This window comes from Hyla sarda, chromosome 4 (genome assembly GCF_029499605.1).
Source record: "Hyla sarda isolate aHylSar1 chromosome 4, aHylSar1.hap1, whole genome shotgun sequence".
Lineage (NCBI taxonomy): Eukaryota > Metazoa > Chordata > Amphibia > Anura > Hylidae > Hyla > Hyla sarda.
Window position 1 is genome coordinate 206,400,453 of NC_079192.1, and position 25,774 is coordinate 206,426,226.

Genomic DNA, 25,774 nt, shown 5'->3' on the forward strand with positions numbered 1-25,774 from the left:
TCTTCACCACAAGATGGCAGTATTGTACTAGGATTATTAATCTACAGACTATGTATTATGCAGTGTTTCCCAGATGGAGACATTTTATCAAATTGCTCCTCATCACATTCATACATTTTTGATATATATTTTTTTTTTTGCGCTGGTAATCGATTTAGTTTACAGAGATTTAGTGCCACTGGGTATAGCTTTCAGTGGAGTAAAATCTGGACGTAAACAACAATGTTTCTGGTCATGGAGAGCTAACAAGGGTGAAGAAAACTAAGGTGGAGATTTATTTAGTAAAAGGCACCAGAATTGACAAATGAAAAAATATTTTAAAAAAATACTGTTTTCTTTTGTAAGGAAGTTTTTTGTAAGGCAGTTTGTTCAATAAATATTATTTACCACAAAAATGATTCCCCTAATTGTCTTTTGTACTGTCATGCATGTCGGGACTAGTCCCATTATGTCATCTTCCTCCATCTTTTAATATTCAGATTATCTGGTATCAGGCTTAGTTTTGAGAAATTGTTTGCTCATGCCAAGTTGTTAATATGCCTGGTGATGCCTTGAGTCTATAAAGGTAAGTACTGGCCTTAGATGCAGGATATAGTGGTTAGATAAGTCTCTGCTGTTTACACTTGTCCGGTTTGATTTTGTGTGTTACATTTATTTTTAGTGGTTTTCTGGTCCAGTAGTTCTGCGCTTTCTTCAGTAAGTGTTTTACAGTTGTATGCTTGTGGTTGTATTTAATCTGAGCCTTCCAGCAAAAATTACTATTTCCTAAAGGACTATTACTTCCATCAGTCATTGACCACTATGGCTAGTTTTGTTTGCTTCTGGCATTTGATGGGAGCCTGTGTGATTTCCTTATGTGATTGCTGATGGGTCTCACTATTGTGCTCATCTAGAAGTCCTGGGGTTTCTGAGTACTGGGAGCCATTGTTAGAGCTTTATGGGGGCTGCCATCTTGCCTGAATGGTCAGGGTAGGGTCATACGTAGAGTATATACAGTTTATTTTACCCTGCACAGTGGGAAATATGCTGCGTATTATCCTAAGCGCAGACATATAGAGATGCCTGGCAGCAACCTTGTGTGCAGTGAGGTTTGAAAACAGCCCCGCATGTCACAGTCACGTCAGCACGTTGGCCCTGCCTACAAACCTCACTCCAACACAAGGCTGCTGGCAGTAAGTAGCCCTGGGTGTCTGCTCATAGGAAAATAAGCAAATATTTCCTACCTTGCAGAGGATTTTGCGCAGTGTGAAATACGCTACGTGGCCCCTATTTGTAAACAGTATTTAGAGATGTGCAATACAGCAAGCTGCACGAACACAGACACAATACACAGGAGCTGTCCCATTGACATGAATGGGAAAGGTCACTGGACATACTTTGTGACCTTTGAAGAGGTGGAGTTTCATCTATTGTCTATTCTATGGGTGTCACCTTTTGCTGAAATGCTGTACAGATCACTTACCAGCTTGCCTCCTCCTTATCATTACAGATAGAACAGGAAATCTCAGCTTAGTTTTAGATAGTAAAATGGCAAATAAAAAAAAATGTATATGATCAACATAAAAACTTGATTTAAACAACAGGTCATTTTCTAATGACACATTCCCTTTAAAATCATATTACAAATTTACATTTCAAGTTGTCCAAATATGAGATATCCAGAACTCCAGGCATAGCTGAAACACAGCGGACCTCATTTACTAAGGCTTTTCCATGTAGATTTGTAGGGTTTTTGTGTTGCATGTGTCATGCACAAGAATTTGCAACAAACAAACCTTACTCTCCACTTTACTCAGAAAACCAGAAAAAGGAGTGTGTTCAACATTTTTGAAAAAAATAAAATAAAAAATTTACTAATGTTCCCACATAAAATGTGGTGGATTTGAGATCTGAAAATATCAGTGCACCTCCAATTTGTTATAAAATGCACCAAAATATTACAGACTTTGATGCATTTTTTTTTGACAATTTTATTATGTGTTTTAAACACTTTCTATTGCTCATATCACAAAGGGGAGTGGCTTAAAATGCGCTAAAAGTTAGATGTAGACTTTCTTTTGTGAAAAGTAAGCCAACCTCTACATAATATAGAGAAAAAATGGTATTCTCAGCTCACCACCCCTAGGACAGCATTCAGATTGATGTGTAGATATTCAGCAGGTCTGTAGATATCGGGAGCACGGAGGCAGCGGGCCGTATTCCGTATATGCACCGAGAGATGAAGAGAGGAAGGATCCAGCTCACCGATGAGTAATTAAAACTTAACTTTTACTGTTCCGGATTAAAACATGAAAATGAAAAAAGAGTGCGTTTAAAGCAAGTCGCCGACGCGTTTCGGACTCTACATGAGTCCTTAGTCATAATATACCGTATATACTCGTGTATAAACCAAGTTTTTCAGCACGATTTTTCGTGCTGAAAACGCCCCCCTCGGCCTATACTCGAGTGAACAAAATCATCATCATCCAGACCCACCCTTTTGTTTTCTACTCCCCTCCCTTCGGTGGAAAGGAAGGGTGAGCTGGTCCGGGCCGTCCATATTCGACTACCTATGCTGCAGGGACCGTACGGTGGGGAGGGTTAGTTGTTCCAGGCTGTCCATCTTCACCGGGAGGCCCTCTTTCTGCTCCGGACTGGCCCCGGACTAGTGACGTTGCCTTGACGATGAAGCGCAGGGACGTCACTGCGCGTCGTCATCAAGGCAACGTCACTAGTCTGGGGCCGGCCCGGTGAAGATGGACAGCCCGGAACGACTAACCCTCCCCACCGGACGGTCCCTGCAGCATAGGTGGTTGAATATGGACGGCCCGGACCAACTCACCCTTCCTTCCCACCGAGAAACTGGGGAGGGGAGTAGAAAACAAAAGGAGGATCTGGATGATGACGAAGGCCCGGCAGTAGTTTTCAACCTGCGGACCTCCAGATGTTTCAAAACTACAACTCCCAGCATGCCATGGTATGCTGCGAGTTGTAGTTTTGCAACATCTGGAGGTCCGCAGGTTGAAGACCACTGAGAAGGGATTGACAGGCGGTGATGATGACGGGGGAGTGTTAATGACGGGGGGGGGGATGATGTATTTCCCACCCTAGGCTTATAGTTGAGTCAATAACTTTTTTTTTTTTTTTCCTGGGTTTTTGGGGTGAAATTAGGGGCCTCTGCTTATATTCGGGACGGCTTATACTCGAGTATATACGGTAATATGTTGTATCAATTAATGTATAAACTGCTCTATGTACAATTTCATAACCTTAGAAGATCAGCAGTGTTGGATTTTTTTGTTGGATACAATAGCAAACAGTAAGTTACTTTTTCTTTATTAATTAAAGGCCCTTCTACATGCGCCTATCATTGGGAACAAGCATTCCTTTTTACATTTATTTACACAATAAAAGGGCCTTTAGTTGTTACCAACTTACCGTTCCCTATTGTATTGTAATATGTAATAGTAATTACATAATCGTCCCCTCAGCCAATCCCAGACGTGGGTCAGCACTGTGGCCATGGATTGGCTGAGAAGGCATTTTCTGTGTGTTGAGACAAGGAAAAGTGAGTGGAGATCAGTTGAAACAGCAGCAGCAGGATATCGGTGAAGTGAATGCATTCTTTTTATTTTTTTTTATTTTAAACCAGTCTTTACTTTTTTTTCTCCTGCTGAACAACCCCTTTAAATATACAAAAGACTAAAGAATTAAATACAGGAAACAAAAAAATGCATAGCACAGCATGTATGTAACTTTATTAAGCATAGATTTGGTTCTGAGATTTACAACCCTCATTTCATAACAATAAATCAATTATATTACAGCAAATATAAAATAGTAAAATGGAAAAACAAAATAGACTCCCTTTATATAAACGAGTAGAGTAGAAGATTCTTAGAATGCAATGGAAAATAGCTCACTATTCAAAAGGAAGAGGCATATACATATGCAAAAATGCAACCCAAAATAAAAAGAACACATTCGCCTCATGTCTGTGAATAAAAAAAATTGTTCAAAAACTGACCTGCTACCGTGGAAGTTCCACTTACGGTAAGGATTTACCAAAAAGAGATGTAACATAATATTCATTAGTAAATTAGTACTTTAAACCAAGAAACATGGGTCGAGCTATAGTAGCTAGTTCCCCTGAGACAGAAAACTTTATTTCAAAAGAAACATTTTTTTAATTTTTTTTTATTATTTTGTAAAAATAAAATCAATGAGTTTAAAACAATAAAATTATGGAGACAGGATGTGGTAAGATATTGATCCATGGCCATTAAAATGGTGGCACTGTTTTGTCTTACATATGGTAAAATAGAGAATCGTCAGAGCCCTAGTCAAATCCTTGGGTCATGTTTTGCCCCCTTAGGTCTGTGCACTAGGAGTAACATAGGAACAATTTTGCACAGAGTAGTTCTTTTAAATAGTTCTTAAATCATAATAAGGGTGCATTCCCACCTGGCATATTTTGCTGCGCATTTTCCTACCCATCGACTTCAATGGGAAAATAAAATATGCAGCAGCAAATACGCAGCAAAATACGCCAGGTGGGAACGTACCCAAAAACTGGATCTCCACCTCTATTTTCTAATAGTCTGATTAATAGATTATTGAAAAGAATGTGGTTTTATTACTGCATGGATAAATTGGTACATATCAATCTTATGGCCCTTGTACACATTAGGGAAAAGTCAGCTGAACCCATCAACTTCATAAGGACTAGTAGACTTCTACTATGTATGTAGCCTCCCGATAGAGGATACTGGGGAGAAAAGGATCGGGCATGCTGGATTTCAACTGCCTGACTCCTTACGTTCTTGGGGAGATAAGATGGGGTAAGATGAGTCTGGCAGCAGCTTACCTCCCCTATAAACGATCATGTGTATATGGTAAGTAGGAGAGATAGCTGTCAACCAAAAAACATTCAGTCGACAGCTACTGAAAGTGTATGGCCTCATGATATGTCATTTCAGACATATGCTGAAGACAGACTAGTTGCTTAAATCGTTTGCTTCTACAATTATAGTTAATGTATTCTATTAACACGAGCACATAGAAATTGCACCAGTTCTCCATGGTATTATTTTAACAACCTCAGTATTGAAAACTTTTTGTGCTTAACATGCTAATACATATACTTTTACTAAAACGTAGAAACCCTTTTAATGGGCACTGTGCTGAGAGAATAGAAGGCAGAATAGAAACCTGGCAGCAATTACACAATCCCAGCCTATGTATTCCGTTTTAATACATCAATTTACATAGGAAAAGTCTTGAAGTGGTAAAAGGCTCCTATAACATTTTCTCCTTTATATTTATGCCAAATATTGGTTGCATTTTTTTGGCTTAAACTTCGGGATACTTCTGTGGTGCAGATCAATTACAGATTACTAGATACCAAATGTTTAAAGTTTAGTTAATGCACATTTTGTGCCAAATAATGGGCATAAATTAAAGAAGTGTTTAGCAAACAGTGTGTCGCCACTTGTTGCCAAACTAGAACTCCCAGCATGTCCAGACAGCCAACGGCTGTTTGCGAAATACTGAGTTAAACAATATTCTGCCTCTACTAGGGGACCTTAGGTACTTTGAATACTGTTTAAGCATTGAACTCCATAATAACATAGTATGATGTAAACTCCTAATCTCTCATCGTAGTGACAGAATTTTATCATTTAAGAGGGGTATTCCAGGGAAAAACATAATGTAAAAACCAAAAAACACAGTTCTAGACACGTTTATCCCTATAATACCACCTAAATTCACTGGCAAACAAAACCCTGTATGTTCATACCTACTACATATGCTGCACATATTCTGGTAGTAAGTCAATGATAAAATCTGCAGCAGAAAATCCACAGCATATATATAGTGCGTGTGAAAAATACCCTAAGGGTAGGGTTATACCTGCAGTCACATGAGCGAGCTTCCTGCTGCGGTTGGATAGCTTTGTGTCTGCTCGTAGCGGTGGATTTCCCACTGTGTATTTGCTATGAGCAGACACTGTGTTTACAGTGGAAAATCCACTGCTACGAGCGGCCACACAGAGTTACCCGGCAGTGTCAGGGAGCTCACTCTTCTGACTGCTTCAGCACATCTGCAACGTGAAATACGCTGTGGATGCGCTTCGTGTGTCCCTACCCTAAAGGTTTATTGAAAAATACATCAGACCAGAATTATGGACCTACAGACACCATGGTGTTAGAAGGTAGACATTCACTTTAAAAGTATAATTCCACAAGAGTTTGACATCTTTACATAAGATCATTTAAGTATTTCCAGAAACTGTACCATCATCTCTAAGGATACAGGAGAAAAACAAATAAAGATATTCAGTCTTAGATCTAAACGTCCATAATAATTCACAGCTTTGCTTCCCTTTAGGAGTTTAAACATAAGATCTTAATAAAAAATAAAAATAAAAAAGCTCAAGAGTTAAGAATTCCAGTACACCATATGATGATATGTTGGACCATATCACTCATGACGTAGGGTACATTCACAATTGGTTGGATAAACAGACTTCATTTTAAGCCTAAGATTCCCTGCAAGGTATAATAAGGGGTAGGGAACATTCTACAGACACACAGCACTACCTCCTAATAACAAATACAGACCTCAGCAAACATACAAGAGAGGCAATGAAAAGAAGTCAAAGAATAAAGTATAAAATAAAAAGCAAATCTACAAAATAGAAAACTATTTCCTATGACCGTCCTCCAAATATCCAAATGGCACAGCAAGTAATGTGAAAATGTAGACTGCCTCTCTGAAATAAAGATGGACAATATACTTCCAAAATCTATGGCACATGAAGAGATGCGACGTTGGCTGCCCACTTCCCTATAAAAGCACATTATATGTAGATACCAGCAGCAAAACCAACCTTGTTCAAGTTTGCTAGGATTAAGTAAATAGGTAAAGATCCGAGCTACACTATGCTAAACATATATGGAGCCCCACAAAGAAAACAAGAAAACAAACAAACCTGATAGCGGCCATCCAAAATAACACGAATACAGCTAAATACATTGTATAAAAGGAAGGGGTATCAATGAAACAGATACAAGCCACAGATCACACAATGCGCAGTTCACTGGTGTTAAGATTTAAAGCTAGATACAAACAGCTGAGAAGGTCTTATCAACCCACATTGGCCCCTGTCAGTATATGGTGAGCCGCAAGAGTTCTGGCCATTCAGAATATCAGCAAGGCAGAAATGATTGTCTGTTCAAGGAAAGAAATGAATACCCAGAATGCATAGACATAGTAAGAATAGCAAATTGCCTTCAGATCGTTATTGGAAATCCAAAAAGATTAAAAGGGGTACTCCGGCGGAAACCCCCTTTTTTTTATATATTATTATAAATCAACTGGTGCCAGAAAGTTAAAACAGATTTGTAATCCTTCCAGTACTTATAGCTGCTGAATACTACAGGGGAAATGACCACAGTGCTCTTTGCTGACCTCTGCTGTCCATTTTAGGAACTGTCCAGAGCAGCATATGTTTGCTACGGGGATTTTCTCCTACTCTGGACAGTTCTTAAAATGGACAGAGGTGTCAGCAGAGAGCACTGTGTTCCAAAAAGAAAAAACATTTCCTCTGTAGTATTCAGCAGGTAATAAGTACCGGAAGGATTAAGATTTTTTTTTTTATAGAAGTAATTTACAAATCTGTTTAACTTTCTGGCACCAGCTGATTAAAAAAAAAAGTTTTCCACCCCTTCAAATGCTGCTGCGGACGGACAAACCAGTTTTTTGGTCCAAATTACATTCACATTTACGTAGGAGGATTTGTCAAACTTGTAGTTAGGTTACAATGCGACATTCCACAACTAGATGATGGAACAAAATGAGGAGAATGCTCCAGCTATTGTCATAAGTACATTTTGAAACAAAAAATGTGTTGCATCACTAAAAAATTCCCTGAAATGTAGTCTATTCCCCATGCTCAGTTTACACTGGAGATAAATGGGCATTTTGGGGAGATAAAATTATTGCTGAATAAATCCTATGTAAAAGGCTGCTTAAGAGGGTAACATACTAGTTACATAAGTGTATCTGTATCCACGCCATGGCAGCTCTGTAGTCCTATCATTTTCTTTTCCACGCAATCCCCGCAGCTCTGAAGTTTGGCTCTTTGAGGGTCAACATGACATATCCCCTCAGCTCAGGGGGCTCAGCTTGAGTAGGTAGGCTGCAATGAGGCCCCGGAACTAATCGTATGCGTTTCTTTCCCTACCATTCCGCAGAGCTGCAAGAATGGTAGGGAAAGAAACAGAACTACATTCATGGGTGAGGGATACACTAGGAATGGAATACATTTTTTTTAATTTTTTTATATTATTCACTTAAGCAACTTTTGACATGAAATTTACTAGGCAATAATTTTATTTCCCCAGAATACCCCTTTAAAGTTTGTTTCCATCTGGATTCTGTTGCAGGTAGTGTAGTGTGGGCTGCTATGCTATTCTACCTGACAGACCACAGAAACTGGAGAGTCTCTTCAAAAACAGAATCACCAGTCCAGGTTATGTGCAGTATTACAGCTCAGTTCCATTAAGGCGATTTGAAATCTTATACCACACACAACATGATGACAGATGTGGTACTGTTTTTGAAGAAATTAGCTCTTTCTATTCCTGGATAACCCCTTTAAAGGGCCATATTACACAAGTCGATTATTGCCTAAAAAAAAATATCCCCCTGTGTAATAGGGCCAGCAAATGCTCATTTTGATCAGTCAAAAAAATCATCAGTACAAACAATCCAGAGATCATTTGTATGCCCTTCCCCGCCTGATGCTCGAGCCATATGAAGGCTCTGTAAATGAGCACCGATCTACAAGATCCGCACTTATCTACTGTTTGGGGCGAGGCAATGAAATAGGGTCCCAAGTCAATAAGATCCATTACATAACAAATTCAACAAGGTTCCTTTAAAAAAGAAACCATGAAGCCAGTGTGACCAGGGCCCAACACAGCTCTTGCCTTTAAAAGGATCAGCTGAGAGGGTTTGATAGTAAAAGGCTTGCGCACATATTCTCTTTCTAACCTGAACTACGCGCATATGTTTTACATAGCCTGAAACAAACCCCACAAACTAACCACTAAGTGATAAAACCTGGTTGCATAAACTAATCCAAGTAGAGGAGGATGGCACCAGGATCAGGTGTGCCGTGCACGAAGATCAGGTAGATCCAATGGTAGAAAGAAAGAATCCCGGCACTGGCGTCTTAGATGCAGGTAAAGGTTTATTTACACATATGCACATTACAACGATTGAGAAAGGCTATTATTGCCGAAACGCGTCTTGTAACATTCATATGTGTAAATAAACCTTTACCTGCATCGAAGACGCCAGTGCCGGGATTCTTTCTTTTCATAAACTAAGACTGAGGTCAATTCTTTACAAATATGTTGTCTAGGGCAGCAGTCCACAACCCAGTCCTCGAGGCACACCAACATTCCAGGTTTTTCAGTAAATCCACAGGAATAGAACAGGAAAACCTTCTAATCCTGGACTGTTGGTAGGCCTTGAGGACTGGGTTTGGGACCTCTGATCTAAGTTCATAAAACAGAAAAGGTGCGGAAATAAAAACCTGGTGTTATAGAATGGCAGATAAATATTGCAAAGTTCAGCAGTACCATCATTTGGCCAACTAAAAAGGCATTTCTTAAAAACAGAAAAATCAAGAAAACGTGTGAAAAAAATAAAGTTTATTAAAAAAAATCACGAGGTCTTTTTTTCTTCAATGTAATGTTCAGAAGGTGAAAACGCGTCTCTCTATACACTGTAACATTAGTCATTCCCATTAACTTCAATCCTAATATATGAAACCAGTGTAGCAGATCTACCTCAATCTTATGAACACTTAAGGGTATGGGTGGGTAAAGGTGCAGGGATTTGTAACCTTATACCAGATTGCGCTCTGGTCTTTTTCTTAGCATAAAAAAATACATTTTAATTCAAGACAGTAAAATAACACATAACCCTGCAAAAAAGTAGCTTAAAAACATAAATGATGCAAAGCGTTCAGAGAACAGACCTATGTAAGGAGCTCTTTGCACGTCTAAACAAACCATTAATTTAACAGCTTTTTGAATTTAAAAAGGTCACTTTGTCAGCCGACAGCGCTGTATCCACGCTCTGCAATCAATAGTCTTTAGCAGTTATTGGAAGGTATTTCTGCTGTGTTGGGTCCCGAAAAATGTCAAGAATCAGAGTTCACTTTAAGAATATCAATTAAGGCAAGCCTCCGACAAAAACAGCCATCTTTAGTCCTGTAAAAACGCATTTCCCTTCAGGTCCCTGTATCTAAGAACTGTTGGCGCTGGAGACTTCTTGATTCATTTTACGAAGGTTTCCTTTCACTTTGAGAAACTCTGGCTTGTTTTCTTGTTCTTCCCCATTTTTTTGCTTTTCCATTTCCATCTGTGAGGAAAATTAAAAGATAAGAAATATTAGCATTCTAGCATCTGCAAACAAAAGATTATTTTAGGTAATCTGTCAAAGGTAGAAGGAGCAAGAAAACTGATCAGCATTTTTGTTCATGCAGATTAAGTATGGACCAGCACTACACTCCTGGTCAAATGGATCACATGGTTCAATCTTGGAACCAGCACATGTAAAGTATGCAAAAGTCCAACACAGTAGAATCCAAGTCCGGCACTGCTGCTAATTCTCACGTCCACTGGCTAGATGGGAACGGCTACACCTACGGGACATTGTATTCAATGACAGCACAGTACAGCGGGTAGATACAGAGGAGTGACCTCGCAGCAACAGACTGTTTCCTGCGCCCCAGGGGCGCAGGAAACAGTCTGTTGCTGCGAGGTCACTCCTCTGTATCTACCTGCTGTACTATGCTGTGCTGTCATTGCACAGGCACTGATTTACATTTGGATTTTCATTAATGTGGATGTTTTACACTTGCAGGATTACACTATTTACTATGTGGCTAGTCTGATCAGGAAAGTTCTGACCAACTTTTTCTTGGTTGGAATTTACACCCATATATCCACATGATGTGTGTGTGAATTAAATAATAAATAAGCCGGGTCCAGAGAACACGCCCCTTTTTTGGGCCGACCACAATCTCTTTGCCATGCCGCTTTTTCGGGTTTGTGGGTTCATTGCGGCGCATTGCCCCCAATTTTAGTGCGGACAGAATTTGTTGCGCTATGCACCACATTTTTGCTCCTACCCTGACAAAGGCAGGTCAGGTTCACAACAGTAAATAAGGGCCACAGTGTAACGACTAGTTTCTATTGTGGTGGAGCAGCACCAAAACTGAACACTAAGGGCTCAATCACATAACGGAAATTCAAGGCAGAATCCGCAATCCTAAATTACAGTTGATCACTAAAAGTTCCAACAGCGGGGAACTTTGCGATAAGTTTAATGCCATGGAAACCATCTAAAAAGTAAGGAACCCCTTTAAACTTAAAAGGGGTTATCCAGGAAAAAAGTTTTTAGTTTTTTTTTATATATATATCAACTGGCTCCAGAAAGTTAAACAGATTTGTAAATTACTTATATTATTTTTTTTAATCCTTTCAGTACTTATGAGCTTCTGAAGTTGAGTTGATCTTTTCCGTCTAAGTGCTCTCTGATGACATGTGTCTCGGGAACCGCCCAGTTTAGAAGAAAATCCCCATAGCAAACCTCTTCTAAACCGGGCAGTTCCCGAGACACGTGTCCTCAGAGAGCACTTAGACAGAAAAGGACAACTCAACTTCAGAAGCTCATAAGTACTGAAGGGATTGAGATTTTTTAATAGAAGTAATTTACAAATCTGTTTAACTTTCTGGAGCCAGTTAATATATATAAAAAAAATGATTTTTCCTGGATAACCCCTTTAACAGTTTGCTTACAATACGGCCAATAACCATAGCAACTTACTTTACCTGCAGTTGACCAAGGAACATTAATGCAATTCTTACCTCTTCCAATTTCTGATGCCGCTTCTGTAGTTCTACCTCAAAGTCTGTCTTTTTTTGTTCAGCTTCTGCCTTTTGCTGTTTGATAACTTGATCTCTTTTTCTTTTCTCCATCACTTTTTGCAGCTCAGGTTTGTTCTGTGGCGAGAGACCTCTAGAAATACATAAAACCGTATGAATAAGTACTATTAACTAACAAAGACGGTGCCATATTTAGTAACACGTTCTCTTTGGAGTTCTGCAGCCCCTGGTCTCTAGGGTTTATGTGCAAAATCCAAGTTCCATTGTAGTCCCTAATTTTAATGATAAATCCACAACCATGTCTATACATTGTATTTTTGTTGCTCCAAAACTGAAATTATGTGGATTTAGAGGGAATTTGAGGCATACCATCCATATTTCAGTCTTTACCTTTTCTGGTTCATTATTAATTCTCGGTGAAGATCCTGGTGGTTTCGGGACCCCTTCACAGGATTTACTAATTTATGGGGCTTTATTAGCTCTGGATTATCTGACTCAATGTAGTCTGGCTCAGCCATGATGCTTTTCACAATAGAGTACGTGTCTCCAAACTCCGAATGTGTCAGGTCGTGGCCTAAAAAAAAAACAAAAAAACAAAAGCATAGCCACATTAGACATTATTTGGGGAAAACAGTAGACAGCAAAAAAAAAAAAAAAAAGTTTTATTATTTCTCCTTTAACAATGTGACCCTTGACCGCCGGTCTGCCAGGGATAATAGTCCAACAATAGTTTTTTCATGAATATACCTTCTCTAGTAAAATGTAAAACACTTACAATAAAGAATTAACTCACAACAGGTGTTGGTCGACAACAGGTTAAAGTGAGTGTCCTTTCAGCCTTATACCTTTACCATGCAAGTAAATACAAACAATGGCCTATTATGTATACCGTATATACTCGAGTATAAGCAGAGTTTTTCAGCACGATTTTCCGTGCTGAAAACGCCACCCTCGGCTTATACTCGAGTGAACTCTCCGCCTGTCAATCCCTTCTCAGTGGTCTTCAACCTGTGGACCTCCAGATGTTGCAAAACTACAACTCCCAGCATGCCCGGACAGCCATCGGCTGTCCGGGCATGCTGGGAGTTGTAGTTTTGAAACATCTGGAGGTTCGCAGGTTGAAGACCACTGCCGGGCCTTCGTCATCATCCAGACCCCCCTTTAGTTTTCTACACAACTCCCCTCGGTGGGAAGGAAGGGTGAGCTGGTCCGGGCCATCTATGCTGCAGGGACCGTCCGGTGGGGAGGTTTAGTCGTTCCGCGCTGTCCATCTTCACCGGGGAGGCCCTCTTCTCTACTCCGGGCCCGGCCCTGGACTAGTGACGTTGCCTTGACGACGACGACGCACAGGGACTAACCCTCCCCACCGGACGGTCCCTGCAGCATAGATGGCCCGGACCAGCTCACCCTTCCTTCCCACCGAGGGGAGGTGAGTAGAAAACTAAAGGGGGGGGGGGGTCTGGATGATGACGAAGGCCCGGCAGTGGTCTTTTACCTTTTCTGGGTCATTATTAATTCTCGGTGAAGATCTTGGTGGTTTCGATGGCTATCCGGGCATGCTGGGAGTTGTAGTTTTGCAACATCTGGAGGTCCGCAGGTTGAGGACCACTGATTGAAGGGATTGACAGGCGGTGATGATGAAGGGGGAGGGGGGATGATGACGGGGTTCTGGATGATGACAGGGAGATGATGACCGGGGTATTAATGACTGGGGTCTGGATGATGAAATGGGGGGGGGGGGGATGATGTATTTCCCACCCTAGGCTTTTGGTCGAGTCAATAACTTTTACTGGGTTTTTGGGGTGAAATTAGGGGCCTCGGCTGATATTCGGGTCTGCTTATACTCTAGTATATACGGTAACTCATATTTAGGTGATACCCTACGTAGTGTGTCGGAGAAGTGGTTTGGATCAGGTTTCTCACCCTTGAACCACACCCTGAGATCACTATGCAATGTGTGGAGATTGTTGAAGCAGAAGTGAGGTTCCAAAGTGGGGATTGCTGTGACCTGTAGTACTACAATGCAGAATGTTATTGAGAGAATAAGTGTGTATGCACACACATGTGCTATATAAACTTCTTATAGACAGAGGGAGCCCTTTAATGTCAGTCTTGAATATTGTGCAGGGCATAAGGACATTATATATCACCGGTGAAGGTACCTGCCCGTCCTTTTTAATATATTGGCATAATGCCCTCAGTTGACATGTCTGACTGGCTTGAGTCTGAGTCCCTTTCATCACAGTAACTTCCTAGTTATACAATGTGTGTTTGGCTCCACACTGACTTATACAATTGCTGATGCTGTTGGTATCATGCTAAGGGAATCGTCCCCAACAACATTGGGATAAGAGTGACTCCATCCAGCTATTCATCATCTGAGTATTCTATGAAATTATATCTATTTTATGTATTTTAACACTGCAATTATGTTTTAATTTTACAACAATATAATATAATTAATGTATATGGATTCTATTTAATATCTTTGGATTTATGTACTGGAAAGTATTAACATGAATTACACAGCTTAAAAAAAAAATTAATTGATTAATTTCCCCCATAGTGAAAAATGAGTGCGGCCTGTGCATACATACATTTCTGCTAAGTCTCCTCTGCCACATCATCCCAGAAATTCCCTTTCCATTTAATAGTTTACAGGTGCTCCCCTTTGTACATAAAATAGGAACCCCCTTGATGCTTATATACATCACCACAGAGTATGCTTACAATGCTCTGGTCTATAGTACTCTGGGTACTCTAGTATAGCATTCTGGGTAACAGCATAGACATTTTTGTAAGCTACGATCCTTAGGTTACTTTCACACTGCCATTGTGACCCGCACGTAAGGCTCTTTTTTTGGGGTCTTTAACGGCCGTTATCTGGACGGGTCACAATGGGCACCGCTGGATCCTATTGATTATAATGGGGTCCATTGTTTTAGAGGAGTATAGCAGGAGAAAAAGATGGTGCATGCACTAATTTTTCTCCCGCTATACTCCCATCGTGTTACAACGGCCGGTGTACTGCCAGGATATAATGACAGAGTGAAAGTAGCCTTACAGTGATGGAATGTGGACGCTGGACGCCTGAATTGCTGCTCGGGACCCAGTTACTTATTAAACAGCCCAAGTACATGTCACCTTTTAAAGAATACAGCTTTCACCTTGACAGTTTCATTATTGCACAATAAGAAAGACGACCATGATATCAGTTATCCGAATCATCCAAGAAAAACATCGTATCATATATTCCAATAATAAAAAGGGGCCAAAGATATCTAATTGGGAAGCTCAAGGGGGATTTAAGGAAAGATTTAACTGGAGCACAGGAGAAGTTAGATCAGTGGGTAACCATATGATCACACATTGAGCTCCTAAAAGTACAGTACAGTACAGTATAGAATCCTGCTGGCTGTATGGTCAGAACAATGATACAGCTTTACACATAGTAACAATTTATTTTTTTATTTATTAAAACATGGAGGAGGAGAGTAAAAGAAGAGAGAATCCTAAAAAGATGTTGCAAAACTACAACTCTCAGCATGCCAGGGCAGCCAGTCCACAGTTTGGAGAGCACTGAACTAGGGTATTGCTTCTTTTTTTTCTAGGGTCGTCTGAGAAACAAATCAGATCGTGTAGGAAACTCCTCCACTGTCCTTGCACCGTTTTGACATGCTGGAAGAGGCTTTTTCTTTCCGAGGTAACCCTTTCCTTAGAATTCTACCTTGTCCTGTTATTATTACTATAAAACGTATAACTTATGAACAAACTGAAAAGCTAGCAGTAGACATTTTCCTTGACAAAGGGGCTTGGTTCAATGATTATTACTGTATCCAGCCATGTAGAAACACATTCTCGTGACAAGGGACATGGTAACGCCCAGTTGTCAAATAGCCCTGGGCTACTTTCTACATTACTACTGACAGAATTAACAGGTGAGAGCTGCAGTCCACAGTGTTGTACACCCCTCAATGAATGGCAGTGTACTGTAGCTCTATAGTTAAATCAGTTTGTTGTGTCACGTCTCTACATAGGGCAGTCGTCATTCGTACATTTCCAAGAGAATTAACAGAGCAATGTCCCAATTCATTGGGCAGGAGTTTATCATTGGTGCAGATTTCTGTGCAATACGCAAGTGTGTGACTTCCCAGATGCTGTGCTAATTGTATTTTGTTGCACATGAGATTTCCTTATTTGCACAAATGAGAGAAGGCCCTTTGGTAGTGTAAAAAACAATATGAAAAACACACATTCATTCCTATTCCAGCTGGTCACTGGAGTACATTTACACACAAATGATTTTTTGCTGATAAGCGATACATTTAGCGAACTAACCAGTGCGACTGCTAACCACGCCCCCTGGAAGCGCACAACAAGAAAAAATAAGATGCCAGTGCAGACAACATTAAACAGCTCAAAATTAGCACAAATCAATATGCAAAATAAAAACACTGCGCGTGCTATATTGAAGGTGCAAGCCAGTTGATAAATGTCCCACTAATGGGGAAGATTTATCAAGCTGTCTTATATTTAGATTCTCTTTGTTCTCCATAGCAACCAATCACAGCTCAGCTTTCATTTTACCAGAGCAATAAGTAAAATGAAAGTTGAGCTGTGATTGGTTGCTATGGGCAACAAAGAGAATCTTGCTATAAGACAGCTTGATACATCTTCCCCACAGTTCTAAGTAAAGATGCTCCAGAATTGTTATCTCACAAGCAAGACGTGTCGCCATCACCACCGTAAAGTTTCCTGCAGAGACCATGGTCATAAATAAATTCCGGGTCCAGGTGCTGCCACTTCCTGGGACCATCCGCATGCCTCCCAAGTATCCCACCCGCTTCTCTCCCCCTGCCGGTCCTTAATCCAACCACCGCCGCTGCCCCATTGCCTTCCCCATCCTCTGTTTTATAATTACCTGTTCCCGGGGTCTGCGCTACTTCTGGCTCCGGCGGCGTCCAGAGCTGTCACTGTGTGCACTGACAGTGATGTTGCATTAAGGACGTCACTCGTCATTGCGCAGCGCACAGCGTAACGCAGGACGCCACAGGAGCCAGAAGTAGCGCGGGCCACGGGAACAGGTAATTATAATACCGGGGATGGGGGAGGCAATGGGGCAGTGCGGTGCGGTGCATTATCGGATTATCGGCAAGGTAATTGCCGATACCGATAACGTCCAAAATCGTGAATATCGTCCGATAATATAGGTCGGTCCCTAGTGTATATATTGTTATGTGCCTTAAAATACTGTTGTCATGTGTTGTAACCAAGGAAGGTACCAGTGACCATGTGACCTATAGATTGACCTATGGGACCCCTCCGGAGTCTCCCCCATAAAAATCCTGGGAGGAGCGAGTTCAGTCTCTTGTGCAGTTCCCTACTGAGTGCAGCGTGGTCAAGTTCTGAGAGAGAGTGTCTGGTGTCCTGAGGAGGCCTGAAGCCTACCATGCAGCCACACTTACACAAATCCACTACCCCACAGGTGAATGTCAAAACCTGGTAAGCTACAAACGAGGTGAAGTCTGAAGTCAGCCTAGTCAAGATCAGTCTGTATCAAGTCAGAGTGAGCCTGCAGCAAATTGTCCAAATCCACTATAAGTCCCAGCGAGCCCTAGAGTGTCTGAAGTCACTGGTCACCTCCTTGGGCCTAACTGAGCTGTCAAGACTATTACAACTGTCTACCTTAGTAAAGCTGCCGTTGTTCCGTAACTTGACATCGGAGTCATTATTTTCCCCGTACCTATCCCAGGATCCAGCGGTATACCTTCGGGTGGTACAGAGGTTAAACCACACCCTGGAGTCACGAACACAATGTCATCTGCCCCTAAGGTAACAACATCTGCCCTCATCACACCCTCACCAGTGACAACTAGCACACACATATGGCAGAAATGTCATCATAGCAGCAGCAGATTTTTTCCAGTCTATGAATAATGTCTGTACAGGATACAAACCGGGACATTCAGCTCATACAATGGCAGACAGGGAAGCTAAAGGCCACAAGCAGACAGGAGGAGAAATCTGTAGAAGGGCGAGGGGCAGGAGGCTATCCTTTCTTTCCAGGCCCATGGCAGGCTGCCCATTGACCCACCAGAAGTCTGCCCAGTAGGTGCAGGTTCCCATTCCAAGCAACATGTTTATGCGGAATTTGAGTCAAATGACTTGATGCAACCACACTACAGCATTTTGTCCAACAGCTTAGGCCTGGTTCAAATTGCCGTTGGATTACACGTTTTGGAGTCCCCTCAGCAATTCAGTCAGAACCGGAGTTTCGCAGAGAGAAAAAAAATAGTGCACGCATTATTTTTTTTCTCTCTGCTAAACTACCGGATCCCCTACAGACCCCATTCAGAACAAGTGAATGAGGTCCGTCGGGATCCAGCAGTGTCTGTTGTGTTCCGAACCTGAACTGGATGGAAGACAACGTCAATATGAACCTAGCCTTAACATCACTGCTATACAGAATGAAAGTGTCGGGGTGTTAGAGTTGCCCTCATGTCCAGGTATTAGAATAATGCGATTTGTCACCTCGTCATCTTTTGAATACACAGAATGAGCATTGTACATTATGATGCTGGTCTTCTAGAAGCTTTAGTGCTTGTCTCAATGATCTATAGTGTGCTTTACTGAAAGATACAACTCATCATCCAATAAACTGGGGGTCTCCGAAATGAGATGTGGACTGCTCATGTACAGACAGGCATGTGTTTTCTGACAGGGAGTGCTATTGAAAAGTTTAATAGTTGGATTTTTACTTTCTGAAAACAAAGGAAAATCTAGACAGGAGGCTAGCTCATTGCAATGAATCAGTGATATGGAATGCTCATGGGCAATAGTAACACTTTGGAGCATTCTTCAGCCAACAGTGAGCCAGAAGGGAAGTTACACAATGACTAGGGAGAGGCTCCTCCAATTACTACAGGCAAATCAATTACAATAGTGATGACAGGGAGTGCGCAAAACAAAGGAAATTCAATGAAGAAAATAAATAACAAAAAGTACTGAGATCTTTTAAACTAAAAGTAAATAAATAAATTAAGCAGTCAATAACCAGACGTTGGCAATTATACAATAGGAAGTGATAATGCTATAATAGCTCAGGGAAAGGCCGCACAGAAACTTTGCTAAAAGAGCATTCTGCGACCACAGGAGAGCACCGGGCATTGTCTTGTAAGAGGTTTTCTAAACAGCACCAAGGTATCAGTGAGGAGTCTCATCAGTAGAAGTCACTGGGACACCCACCGATCATGGGAAGGGGGTCTAATGTCCTCCGCTTGAATGAATTTGTTAGATGTGTTTGCTGCTTCTCCATTCAACCCCATGACCCTGTTGATGATGGTGGAGTACAGCTATAGTAGTTAGGCCAATAAAGCTGAAGGGAGCAGCAGCATTAATCGCTGACCACTGCTTCATGCACGCGGCGAACACAGAATTCTAGATCCCATAATCCTAGAGGTGCCATTAGTCAGACCCCTCCACCAATCAGAAACATGCTGTGTATAGGCAATACGTAGTGCTAGGGCAGAGTCACACGGGGTGCATAGGCAGCGTATTTCACGCTCATAGAAATCTGCCGCTATGAGTGGACACACAGAGCTACCCAGCCGCAGCCGGAAGCCTGCACTGCAGTCTCTCTCTGCTTGCTGTCGGCACATCCGCAGCGGGAGATACACTACAGATGCGGCCCATATGACCCCACCCTTAGTTTAAATATGCTAACATAAGAAAAATTTATAAAGCCAGTAAGTGTGGCCTTAGGCTTAAAGTGTAACTTTCATTTCAGAAAAGTTTTGACTTGTCAGAGATAGGTAAAATGTTTTTTTTTTTTTGTGAGTGAGGAACTGGGTGCTGAGGCCCCCACCAATTGTTAGAACCAGCGAGGAGAAGCATGTGGCTGAGCTCATACAGATTTTCTATGGAGATAGCAAGCAGAAGCAACAACCAGCCGCATGCTTCTTCCTGCAATTTCACAAACATTTGTGACTTTTTCAACTGTACACCAGGTTTGCTGTAAATATGTTATGATTGTTTGGATTTTCAAAGTAAAATGTGTTAGAAATCTGGCTGCGCTCCCAAAAAATTTACATGAAGTGTACATTAAAGTTTGTTAAGGTTTTTGCTAATTTTGTGAAAGGAGCAAGCCTAAGTTGGTTAAAAATAAAGTGCTGAAATTATTAAATATGATGTAGGTTATTTTTGGTGCAAAATTATTTGTGGGAGGGGAAAAAAAATGAATGTACCCAGCAATATCACAGGAAGAGGAAACTCTTCTACAGTAACCAAGATGTTACCAAACAGATCAGTGTCCTAACTGAAAAAAGGAAATTGTAACCACAATGTGTTATATCTGTTAAAACAGCATAACAACTTCCCCATGAACTAGTACAGTTCAGGTATAGACACAGTATGAGAATGATAAACTCAATAATGGGGAAACTAGATAACACAATGTGGCTCTTTTTACACTACATTTTTTGCAGTGTCTGTCAGAGGCAATTTCACCATATAGCTACATGACCTCCATCGTGCACTGACTCCCATGATAAAGAGAATCCTGCATGCTATGAAGTAGAATTTGTTTTTAATGAAATATGTTGGTATGTGCAAATCCACCCAACACTTAAATGGAAACTCTGATGGACACTCTTTTGGCCTTCAGTGAGTGGTTGGGGTCTATGGATAAGCCTTACCAGTATAAAACAAGACAGTTTCGGTATATACAGCCATGGGAAAATGAAAAATTGTATATCCTCCTCCTATTCTATGGGGAGAATTTATCTAGCAGTGTACAAAATGTGAACACTTTGCACCAACCTCACTTCCACAACGATTTGTGACTTGTCTGTGTTTTTATGCTACTCTTACCATTTTATTGCTGGGCAGGATTAGTTAAGGGGGGCATGCCTCCTTTGGCCAGACATATTTACCATCAGCCAAAAGGATAGGGGATAAGAGGTTTGATGGCGGGGATCCCACAGCTGGGGACCCGCTGGGATCTCTGGGCCAGCAGCCACAACATCCGGAACATGGAATCTTTGAGCTTCTATGTTTGCAACCTCAAGCCACGCCCCCTCCATTCATATCTATGGGAGGGGGAATGACCGCTAGTACTTGGCCGACACACCTCCTCCCATAGACATGAATGGAGGGGGCGTGGCAGCTGTAGTTGCCAGTCATCTGGCATGGAGCGGATTTCGCTCTGTGAACCAGGCTGGAGATCGCGAGGGTCCTCAGCAGGGGGACCCCCGCAATCAGACATCTTATCCCCTATCCTTTGGATAAGGGCTACAATGTTTTTCATTGGAGTACATCTTAAAGGTCCTGGAATACTCTTTTTATACCCTTACTCTCTTCTTTCTATTATGAAATGTGATTTAATGTTGACTTAATCAAAATACCATCTTTATTCCAATATTTAATACTATTATTATAACTATACTTTCCATATTATTTTGCAGCTCTTCTTGTAACATGCCCTGTTTGTACACAAATAATATTTAGACAATCGGGGGGGAAAAAAAACGAAGTAAAGAAAATGAAATGTGTATTTTATTTGATGGATGTGTAAAATATTGCTTGCATATCCTTGTTGCTGCATATTTCTATATGTATGCATCCAAAGTGGAAAAACAAACAGCCAAACATTATGGTTGAAAATAAGAGAGTGTTGTAAAGCATGCAGATAGCAAAAAGTACAAAAGAAGTGCAAACCACTAGCGGGTGGAGAGGAAATAGGCAGGCTCTTCAGACATTCCACGGCATGAGATTTCTAACATACACAGGATAATACTGTTCATTACGATGTGTCATAAATAGCTTTATCTTGTATTGTTGTGGCCATTTCCAGTCCCTTGGCTCCGACTGTTGCAGCCACTCCCTGCAATACACACCCAGTTCAGTCATCCACTCCCGCAGTCTATAGAGGACCACTTGTACAGCATCATCTGGCTCTGTCGGCATAAGACACACATATATATCTGTTGCACAGAATGAGAAGAGACATAATCTCATAGGGGATAATTTATAATGTGCGACTTTTTCAGCTTGCACGCTTCGCTTTAATATCAGTTTTAAATTTCCACAAAATGTATCAATTATTGCGAGATGTATAACTAATCTGTGCATTTTAGTATACTGATTAATTGGAAATGAGTTATGCAAACATTAAGACTTTAAAAAAAGTTTTAGCATAAAATGTATGGCGAACCCCCAAAAATTTTTTAGAGAGGAAATTTTAATGAAAACCACAATTTTGCACATTTTGGAGGGTTTTGTTTTCACACTGTACCATTTACGGTAAAAATTACACGTGTTCTTTATTCTGTGGGTCAATATGATTAAAATGATACCCATGGCTAGATACTTTAATATTTTTGTGCCGCTTAAAAAAAATCTAAAATTTTTTGTACAAAATCAGTAATCTAAAATCGCCCTATTTTGACCACCTATAACTTTTTTATTTTTCCATATATAGGGCGGTATGAGGGCTCATTTTTTTGCCCCGTCATCTGTACTTTTTATCGATACCACATTTGCATATATAAAACTTTAATTTTTTTTCTTATAAAATGTGCCAAAAAAGCAGCATTTTTTGACTTTTTTTTTTTTTACGTTTACGCCGTTCACCGTACGGGATCATTAACATTATATTTTGATAGTTTGGACATTTACGCACGCGGCGATACCAAATATGTTTATTTTTTTTTAAATTGCGCTTTTTGGGGGTAAATTGGGAAAAACTGACAATTTTTCACTTTTTTTTACTTTTTATTTTTCCATATTTTTTTAAAATTTTTTTTTATTTTTTTTTACACTTTTTATGTCCCTATAGGGGACCATCTATAGCAATCAAATCAAATTTGATTGCTAATACTGTTCAGTGCTATGCATAGGACATAGCACTGATCAGTATTATGGTCTGGTCTGCTCCATTTCAGACCAGAGCAGGAGACGCCGGGAGACAGACGGAGGCAGGTAAGGGGACCTCCGTCCGCCATTACAGATAATTGGATCCCCGCAGCATCGCTGCGGGCAATCAGATCATCTAGTTTATCATGCGCTTTTCCGCAGATGCCGTGATCTGTACTGATCACAGCATCTGAGGGTTAATGGCGAACATCCGCGTGATCGCGGATGTCGGCCATTACCAGCGGGTCCCCGGCTGCTATCAGCAGCCGGAATCTGCCGTGTATGACGCAAGTACCGCCAAACCAGGACGTACATTTACGTCCGTGGTCGTTAATGGGTTAAAACATGCATTGCAGCGGATTCCCTTTAAAAGGTGTTATCCAGTGGGAGAAGGGGTTCGTTTTTTTTTTTTGTTTTTACAACTTTTCTCCACTTAAAAAGGGGTACAGTACTCCACTGGAAAACATGTTTTAATCAACTGGTGTCAGAACGTTAAACAGGTTTGTAAATTACTTCTATTTAAAAATTTTAATCCTTTCAATACTTATCAGCTGCTGTATACTACAGAGGTTCTTTTCTTTTTGAATGTCCTTTCTGTCTGACCAGAGTACTCTCTGCTGACACCTCTGTCCATGTCAGGAACTGTCCAGGGTAGCAGCAAATCCCCATAGAAAACCTATCCTGCTCCAGACAGTTCCTAAAATGGACAGAGGTGTCAGCAGAGAGCACTGTGGTCAGACAAAGGAAATTCAAAAAGAAAAAGAACTTCCTCTGTAGTATACAGCAGCTGATAAGTACTGAAAGGATTAAGATTTTTTAACAGAAGTGATTTACAAACCTGTTTAACTTTCTGGCACCAGTTGATTTAAAAAAAAAAAAAAGTTTTCCCAGGGGAGTTCCCCTTTAACAGCGTATAAAAACAAACTTTTACTTACCTCCAGTGGTGGCTCCGGTGTCCAGCTGTGCTCCTTTTCCTCTCATAAAAATTGTGACACCTAGGCTCAGAGTGACGCCCGGGCTCAGAGTGTCACACTGCTGCTTAGCAAATTACTGGCCGAGGTGGGACATAGCTGTAGCAAGTAATTGGCTAAACAGCAGCATAAAACTCTGGGCCCCGACGTCACTCTGGGCCTAGGAGTCACAATTTCTGACAGGAAGAGGACCGTAGCGGGACACCAGAGGCACTGCAGGTAAGTTAAACTTTGCTTTTTTATACGCTGTTAAGTTGTCAAAGTTGTTAAAAAGCAAACAAACATCATGCTGGATAACCCCTTTTCAACCACAACCCTTTTTAGGCCAAAGTCAAAAACAGAAAAAATTGAGCAGATTACACCAGAAAAACAGGCACATAAAACCGCAGGTTTAACTCATCTCAAATGCCAAAATGTTTGTCTAGGTCTTAAAGGACAACTGCAGCTTAATATACACTTATCCCCTATCTACAAGATAGGGGATAAGTGTTTGATCGCGGGGGGTCCGACCGCTGGGACCTCCCACGATCTCCTGTACGGGGCCGCGGCTGTGCCGCGGTCTCCCGTGCAGAGGGCGTGCCTGCCGCAGCATGACGTTGCGGCCGTCACGCCTCCTCCATGCATCTCTATGGGAGAGCGTTCGTGCCTCCCAGGCTCCCCCATAGAACTGTATGGGGACGAGACGTGACGTCACCGTCGACCTCTAGGTCGACGCTACGCGCCTTAGCGCTCACTATGAGCGCTAATGGCGGCGCCCTGTTAGGGAGATCTCGGGGGGTCCCAGCGATCAAACCCTTATCCCCTATCTTGTAGATAGTGTATATTGCACTGCAGTTGTCCTTTAAATCTTTACGGTTGGTAATAAAAAAAAAATGTTGTACATGTCATCCAGATAGATTAAGTATAAATTGTATTGGGTCTTAGTCCAGCATAGACTAATGCATTAAACAAGTCAGATTTGACTGACAGCTGGAGAGTGATGTGCACCCTCTACTGGGTTGTAAATTAGGATCAGGACTGAGACGCAATCTAAACTTTTGAGGTGTCCGGACGATATATCAAGTTTTTTGAATAACAGGAATGCTATAGAGGAAAAAAAAAAAACTTGTTGCAGACTATATTCAAATAACAATATTAACCCATTGAATCCCCACTACAGGGTGGCAATTGTTTTGTGGCATCCAACCAGAGCAGCCATTCAGAACAGTTCATAAGTTGTACGTTGTATAATGGAATAGGCATTACTGAGATATTCTTGGAATCAGTTGTCCAGGCTTTTGGATCCCCTATAGTGGCATCTTCTATACCCTAGTTTCTGTGGTTGCCATTAGTTTGTATTGTTCATAAGCCTGTAGGACATAAAAAGGGACTTTATCTGGGAACTTATACTAAATGTGCTGGAAACCATTTACACCTCAGACTATAACTAGTTAGTTTATGTAACCAAAATTGCCTACTGTGTCTATTATGTGCCTTTAGTAGCATGCTTTCTCTCAGATCTACTCCCTATAGATATCTGAGTTCAACTTTCTACAAATGTGCAATAAGTGTAATTGTTAACATATCTACCGACAATTGTACTAGGGTTGCTGACACATCATTTTTGGTGGATGCAGACATCCAGACTGTCCCAGTATACAAAATAGCAGGAAGATCTGAGGTTGGACTTTAAGTCTCAAGCTGTTTCCTACTCTGTCCTCTGCCCCTTTATAGAACGCATCTGAAAATACCATTGTCTCTCTCCATCCATGTGTATTCATGGGAGGATGAAATGTATGTGTGACCAATCCCAAGGCACCCATTACCCAACCCTACTCATACAAAAACAATTTGTTCTGAAACGGACCAAGTCAACAAGTACTCTGAGAAAAAACTACTCTCAAATATGATCCAAAACTCTAGCGACAGCATTTCATGGTTCACAGCTAATGTGCCATTTCCCTA

The 25,774-nt window shown here is 41.1% G+C and overlaps 1 protein-coding gene across 4 annotated transcripts in view; it reads right to left on the reverse strand.

The window, feature by feature from the left end:
• Positions 1–3,717: 3,717 nt before the first annotated feature.
• Positions 3,718–25,774, reverse strand: part of FAM107B (family with sequence similarity 107 member B) — a 92,617-nt gene continuing 70,560 nt past the window's right edge. For all 4 annotated transcript variants that reach the window (XM_056573372.1, XM_056573369.1, XM_056573370.1 and 1 more), the window contains exons 2-4: positions 12,339–12,522; positions 11,931–12,081; positions 3,718–10,419 (exon numbers count right to left, since the gene is read on the reverse strand). In XM_056573372.1, the coding sequence (XP_056429347.1) occupies positions 10,303–10,419; positions 11,931–12,081; positions 12,339–12,466 (396 nt within the window). In that variant the 5' untranslated portion in view covers positions 12,467–12,522 and the 3' untranslated portion in view covers positions 3,718–10,302. The remainder of the gene's footprint in view (positions 10,420–11,930; positions 12,082–12,338; positions 12,523–25,774) is intronic.